The following is an 8,237-nucleotide window of genomic DNA, read 5'->3' as shown; positions in this document are numbered from 1 at the left end:
ATGTCTATATTGATTATATTAGTAATTGTTATACACATCACACACAGTATAATTTTTAAAATGATTTTACCCATTTTAAGTCATTGACAGATATTTTTATTTTTATTAGATATTTAATATCAATAGAAAAAGTTTTGCTTGAAAAGCTTAAAAATTTAATTCAATATTCCTCATAACTTTTTATTATAATAATAAACCTATGTATTTAAAAATATTAAAGGTATATAGGAACAATTTTAGTTTTATAAGAATTACATGTTCAACTTTTGACAATATTTATCAAAATCACAATGATTTAAAAAATTATTTTGTAATTAAAAATGTACAAATATTTCATATTTGTAACCTAAAAATTAAAATTTTAATACAGTTGATAAATTGAACGAAATTAGATATTTTTTTACAAAGAAAAATAGCTTTAGTTATTTTGTTGTATCTATGTTGTAATTAAAAATATTGTTCGTTTGGATTTAAAACTTTCATAATATTTACCTATCATTATATTAATTTATAAACACAATGATATTTTTCAACATTTCTATTCATTTTATTCTATTTATACTTTAAACCTATTCACGTTGTTTTACGGTAAGCCGGTATCCCTAAAAGTTAATCACAATAATATATGATATAATTATATAATTATTAATCATATTATAAATGCAATATTTTTGGAAAAAATTAATGCCACCAACAGTTTTACTAAAAGTAAAATTAATTACAATAATTGTAATATAAATATATCATAAGATATATTACTTGGTAATATAGGCTAATGGTTTTCACTTACAATCCTTTTTTTGCAATTCATTATCATTAAATTAAAAAAAAAAAAACAAGTATACATTACATTGACCTACACCAATACACCATGACAATCACTCACAACCTTATATACAACATAGTAGTTACTTACTATTTCCCCTTTTTCTATAATTGCAATTGTAAGCATCTATGTATTTCTATTATTTAGTATAAAAAATAAAGAAATCTTGATTAATATTAAAAAAAAAAAAACTTTTGTAAAACTGATGACAAAATGACAAAAAAAGCGAAAATTTGAAATAAAGATTAATTAAAAAAATAAAGTTGATTTAATTTTGAACAACCAAACAACCAAATTTTTAATATTTTTGAATAGTAAGAAAATAAAAATATTTTAACTATTTATTATACAAAATAATTAAAACAGTTCTAGGGAAAGTTATTATACATTCCTTATACTAAAAGTTATAATACACCTATCAGTAATTCAAAATCTATGTTCAGGTAACCATTTAATTAATTAAATTCATTATTATTAGTCATAAAATTAACCTTAACAACTTTAGCACACAAACTAAAAGTTCCATTAATTGTTACAAATTTGGATTTTGGGTTCTGAAAATAGTAAGTTAATATAATCGTACTTATAATTATATACAAGTTGGTGTGTCTATAAATAAATTATTGCAAGTATATATTATAAATATATTCCAAAATCTGTGCCTACAATCTACATAACTTTTTTATACTCAAATGTTGTAATTACGCACTAAATATACATTGTATACATATGTAAATAAAAAACAAATACGATTTCTATATTAAAATCTGAATGGATTGATAAATATATTAAATTTACAATGATGTTTTTTTTTTTGTTTGTGTCAGTGTACAGCATAAATTATCGAAATAATACTTCAATTTAAAACTCCAGGGGTGGTTTCCGGTGGCAAATTAAATATCCTTGGTGCATTATAGATATTAAGAGTAAGAAGTTTCCAGCAGTTTTCAAAAAATAGGGAAACTACAAAAAAGTAACGGAAAAACAGAAATTTGTTACTCAAAACCGGTTTTTGACAAAATCGATTTTTTTGTATTGTTGTAACTCAAAAACGAATCACTTAAAATAATACTTAAAATTTTTCTTATTGTAGTTAAAAAAAAAATTAAAAAACCGTTTGTCACAATTTTTTTTTATAAGCGTTTAAAGTTCAATTTTTTACGAAATATGTCAAAATCGCAAGAGTTTGCAAATGATTTTGTGGTTGAAAATTCATAAAATGTTTAGTATTTATATCTAAGGTTGAAAAATTCAACATAACAGTTTCCATAAGTTTTCCATCAAATAACTATAGATAAAACCATATATTATAGGAAAACATTTTATGAGTGTGTATTTTTAATTTTTACGAAATCGCGTAACAATAACAATTTATCCTTAAACGATTTTAAATATTTGTTATAATTCAAAAAGTATAAGTTGTAAATACTTAAAAGTTTCCCTACTTTTTTGGATTAGCTTTTTATTTATATAAATCAATTTTCAAAATATTTCGCTTATTTTAAGACTATTTATAGACATTTGAAGTATTCGTTTTTGCTTAGTTTTTTTTTATATACATATGTAGATAAAATCGTTTTAGCCAAGTTAAAATACTTGAAAATTTAATAAAAAATTATTCATAAATTATTCTTATAATGATACAAAAATTATAAAAATACATAGGCACAATTTTTTTTTTATTAGCTTTTGAAGTTCAAATATTGACAAAATTATAAATATTTACAAATTATTTTGTAGTTAACAATTCACAAAAAACTTTGTATTAGTAGCTAAGAATTAAAAATTGAATACAACATTTTCCATAAGTTTGGCATACAATAATTATTTAAGAAATTGGCATTAGCCAACTAAAAAATTTTATCTAAAATGCATATTAAATCTTTAAGAATTCAAAAATTCACCCGTAAAATAATGGTTTACAATAAAATAATTTAAAATTTTTATTATAGTTAAAAATTTCTAGTCGTAGAAATTTGAAACATACACCTGCAGTTGTTTAAATTGGCATTTTCTGTACATGATTTAATTTTGAGGTATTCAGGTTATTAAAACATAAACCACCTTTTCTAACATCTATATTCCTATACATAGGAATACATATATATCCTAGGCTAAAAAATTATCTCCGTTCAGAATCGTTTTTCGTACACAATGATACCTATCATTGCATTCAAATTTAACACACCCATTATAGTGACCTACTCTATAAGTCCGAGATCCACTCGATACCTATTGTAAATCAGAGCATTACCCACTTGACCACAGTTTTTACTTTTATTAAATACTTATTAAGTTATAAAGTATAAACTCATGTTTAAATTTTAAATAACTACATACACGTTTATGATGACATATATTTTTAAGTTGTATGTACTGCTTAATGTAAACATTAACTTATTTCAACTTTTAGTTAGAATTATATTTGTCAAATCGTCAAGTTTAATCATTAAAGTTTTCAAAATGATACGATATAATAGTTCTTGACTCTTGTATTTTATGTAACCATTATATTAAATATAAATACAACAAAACTTTATAAAAAGAATTACATATTATGTTCAATAAAGAAAAAAATATTTAAAGTATTGATCAATTTCGTACAAATCAGATTATTTTGACATTAAATACAATTTCAATTTTAAGTGAAGGTAATAACAAATAAGCATAAATATATTACATTCACACATATCTATTTTTTATTATAGTTATTTTTTGTTAGAATTATCCTAAGAAAAACATTTTTTTAAAATTAAAAAAGTAATTTGAATTTTGAGATAATTCTACTGCTTTGTCAAAAATCACATCACGCTATTAGTCTTTACAAAATAATAGAACTACTGTATTATTACCCAATAAGATTCTAAAAAAAGTCAAATATGAATTTTAAAATGTATTATATTTAATAATTTGAAAAAATAAAAATTTAAAAATATTTACTTTAGAAAATTATAATAATGAAAACATTCGAAATTATTTCTTTTTGAATTACACCAGAAAAAGAAAATTAATTGATTCGAAAATTGGTTTAAGTAACAATAGCTGTTTTTCTTTAATTTGTTTTTTTTCGATTATTTTGAAAAGTATTGAGAGTCTTCAATTTTTATAATTTAATAAAATAAATTTGAACCATAAATACCAACTAAATTCAATTCTCTAACAGAAATCATATTTAAATTTGAAGATCAAAGCATTTTTCCAGTATAAATCTTTTTTTTTAAAAAAAATACACATCATATCGTAATTGAAAATTTAATACAGTAATCATTATTCCACTCAGAATCTAAAATACTAAAAGTTGTACCAACTCAATGGAGTAAAAAATAAATTAACTTTATGATAGGAATATTATATATCTACATATTATATTTTATATTGATCCAATAAACATATTAAATTGGAATGGGCTTCGAAAAAAATCCAACTGCTGTGGTTTATTATTCTAAAAATTCAATGGTTAACAGTCAACAATGTTTTTTTTAACTTAAATAATATTTAAAAATACTTCATAAAGTAAATAACTAATTAATTATTTACGATATAATATGATAATCATATATCTATATCTTTATTCATATAACAAAGCACTATGCAACTTATCAACTTTATTAAACAGGTTTTGGTACCACTATATTTAAAAAAGTAAAAAATAACAATGAACAAGGTAGGTAGCCACAATATACAAATAAATATGAAGGCATTTTATATCAAATTAATTTTAAATTAGCTTTAAAAAATCCTTAAGTTCAACATTTTTTATTTATTTAACTTTTCGGTAAATTTTCAATTAATTAACTAAAAAATAAAACATCATACCTGCTAAGTTACTTTTTATTAATATCAATTATTATTGAAGTATTGAGAATAACATAAATGTTTTTATGTGTTGAATGAAGTAATAAATACAGACATAGATAAAAAGGAATAACGATACATTATTAATAGTATGATAATAATTTTTTTATAGTTTTGTACACAGCCATTTATATTCATAAAATGCTTCAAGGTAGTAATAATCAATAAAACATTTTAAAATCTATATGTAAATATAAAATTATTTAAATGTGCTGGAATAAAATAAAAATATTTATTAATTTAATGAATGTATATTATTCTATTTTCCTTGAACATTTTTTTTTATTATCACTATATATTTTAGTTTTCAAAAGAGATATTCAGAACCAAATTTTAATCATAATAGTAAATTCAGGCCCGTATTTAGAGGGAATCCAGGGTTAGAAATTCCCTGTCCAGGTGAAATTTGGGGAGTAATACATTTTTAGAAATTTATTTTGTGTTTAAATATAATATTATATAACGTAACATAATATGATAATATGATTTTCATTTTTGTTAACACTTATCGTTAAAGTTATACGATAATTTAGTCGGTTACTCATAAAGTCATAACACTCATAACTCATTCCAATTAGTAATATTAAGTTAATTTTTACTTAATACATGTATGTTTTAGAGACTTAGAGTACCGACCATTGTATATGTGTGTGTGTGTGATATTTCAATTACAGAAAAATAGGATGCTAATATTACTGATAAAGACTAAAACCATGGATAAATTACAAAAAACACTACATATCTCGTGGAACATAGTAAGTTATAAATACTGCATTTAATGCATCGTGCATCATATATTATTTAGGTATACTATTTACAGGTCAAGTAATCGTGTTCTTCCTTTTATAGTAAGCGGAGCAGTGAATGTATTGATTTTACAATGATGTGTGTTTTTTATATTCAATTTATAGAAAAATTACCGAATAAAGTAACCAATCTTGTATCTAAACGGTAATTAATAATATTCATAATATGCATTGACACGAACCTGCCCTCCACCCTGTTGACCGTATCAAAATTTGCTACCTGTTAATTTATTTTAATTTAATATTTTGTTTTATCCAATGTAAAACATATTGTCATATTGTTGTACTATTCAGTCACAAATCTTCGTCTTTTATTTTTAAAACATAAATTTATAAATTGTTGTTGACAAAATTAATTATTATTATGAAGTTATTAACATATTTGCTCAATCAAACAGGATATTGGACTTTGACATTTAAATTTTTATACTACATTTTATAGTGAATTTTATAAGAAAAGGGAAAAATTAAATAATTTAATAAAAGCATAGAATGCTGCAGTTTATAAAAAAAAAAAAAAATTATTATAACTAATAAGGAATTATTGCATTAAGTACTATTACATGTGCATACATACATATCTACACTCGTATTTACCAGTAGGTATCTATATAGTAAATATTAATTATACATATTTATAATTCACCCCTTCGTCAATGTAGGCTGGATCCGCGCGACCGCGCCTGCATTTGCATGCTCGTTTTCACGGGGAGGGATATTGCCGATATTGGGGATAGATCTTCTCCCCTGTGGCCTTTTGTTTTAGATAATATAGAGTTTCCCGTTAAACTGATATTTAGTGATAATAATCAAAGTATATTTTGATTCGTAAATTCGTTATCATTTTTCACAATATTCGCATCAAGGTGTATTTATATTGTAGGTATTGGCTCACTTTTTAATACATTTTCATATCTCTACCCCCCTCCCCTCCACAATAAAAAATCCTAAGATCTTTGCATATTATATATGCTCAATACCACATGGTAAATAATCATTTTTAGTGCGATATTTCTTTTTTTACCTGACTTTTCATATGAAGGTTTCAATATTTGTTTTCCTTCATTATCATCACCCGAAAACACTGTAGACATTGAGCTAGACCATCGTTTACAATGGTGACGACGGCATCGTTGCACAACCTGCAAAAAATGCAATGAATAAGATGATAGTTAAACTTAATTTTTATAAATCATTAAAAGTAGGTACTAAATTTGACATTTTATAATGAAAACATAAATTTAATATAATATATAGTAGTGAAAACATTAAAACTTATTCACAAGAGCACTTATAGTACTCAAAAAGAAAACAAATCAAATTATTATTTATTTATATAAGTAGTAAACTCGAACATTTAACATACATTTTTGAATTTTAACATTTTCAGCATTGGAATTTCAATGTATTGGCTTTACAACAATGTGTGTTTTTTCATTTAATTCATCTGTTTCAAATTAAATTCATAGTTAAATATTTAAAAATTATAATAACCATTAAAACCATTAATCACTAGTTATACAGTCTTATATAGTCAATTAATACATAAATATATTTATAATTTTATACCTGAATACGAAGGTTATTATAAAAATATAATTTGAATTATAGCTATTTTTTCACTAAATATTTATAAACAATATATTACACATTTTAAACTTCCCAATATCCCACACTTCATTTATTATAGAAAAAAGAATACAAAACATATAAAAGTATCAAATTGTATAAGTTATATGTTATAAGTGTCATAACCCATCGGTGTATACTAATTTAACCTTTATACTCTTAATATTAATTATTAACACTCGCTTAAAATATAGGACCTGATGTTTATAATGTAATAATTCTGGAATACTTGGATCCATAAATTATAGAAATTAGAGTTTCCATTATAATATAGCTCTATATATTTTTACGCTCGGCTCAAAAGTTTTCGAATTAAATTAAAAAAACCTCAAACTACCCTCTTTGATCAATTTTCAACCCTCTAACGGCATGAGAAGGAGGAAATTCATCATAACAAAATTCGCCACAAATTATTTTCTCATAACACTTAAAAAATGGGAGTCCCGCATAAATAAATAACCTTTTTTCTTCTCCTACAATGAAGAACCACCCTAATAAGTATAGGTTTAAGTATATAGATAAATAGGTACAGAAATGTACGCACTTGTTTTATATATATTTAGAATAGAATTTTTTAAAAAGTGTATAAAGAAAATAATATCTTTTATTGACTAGAAAGTAAAAAATTAATAATAATATAATATATGTTTGAGTTATATTTATAAAAGATATACACGTGGGGATCAATTTAAATTTCATATATTATGTAGATATAATTTATGAACAATTTTTTTTTAATTCTTGTAATTTTTTTTAGGTTTTTTTTTTTTTATATATTTTATACTAAAATTAAGAATACATTTTCTAAAACTACTGATAAAGGTGATAACTAATTGAACAAAATTAAACAATAATAAAAGCACAAATTGACTTTTATTGGAATATAAAGTATTATTGTATGTTGTGACAATCATAAATGCAAACTACGTATAAACTAGATAGGTACCTTACGCAGTTTGTATGCACGTTGGTTCATAAATATTAAATCAAATGAAACGGCGATGGAATCGTTTTTAATAAAATATATTATGTATATATTGTACATTGTACAATGTAAATGAGAATATTGTACATGACAAAAATGATATGATTATTTAGCTTCCGTCGATTTCTATGATAGA

The 8,237-nt window shown here is 22.7% G+C and overlaps 1 protein-coding gene across 2 annotated transcripts in view; it reads right to left on the bottom strand.

Moving 5' to 3' along the window:
• LOC114124026 (calcium uniporter protein, mitochondrial) overlaps window positions 1–8,237 on the bottom strand; it is a 71,328-nt gene that overhangs the window by 50,383 nt on the left and 12,708 nt on the right. Inside the window, exons 1-2 of one of the 2 annotated variants that reach the window (XM_050202346.1) lie at window positions 6,854–6,934; window positions 6,512–6,629 (exon numbers count right to left, since the gene is read on the bottom strand). In XM_050202346.1, the coding sequence (XP_050058303.1) occupies window positions 6,512–6,629; window positions 6,854–6,880 (145 nt within the window). In that variant the 5' untranslated portion in view covers window positions 6,881–6,934. Of the gene's footprint in view, window positions 1–6,511; window positions 6,630–6,853; window positions 6,935–8,237 lie in introns of those variants that run through there. The other variant, XM_027987185.2, reaches the window with a different exon arrangement.

This window comes from Aphis gossypii, chromosome 2 (assembly GCF_020184175.1).
Source record: "Aphis gossypii isolate Hap1 chromosome 2, ASM2018417v2, whole genome shotgun sequence".
In the NCBI taxonomy this organism is placed as follows: Eukaryota; Metazoa; Arthropoda; class Insecta; order Hemiptera; family Aphididae; genus Aphis; species Aphis gossypii.
Note: the sequence above shows the minus strand (reverse complement) of the source record. Positions and strands in the feature narration are given on the sequence as shown.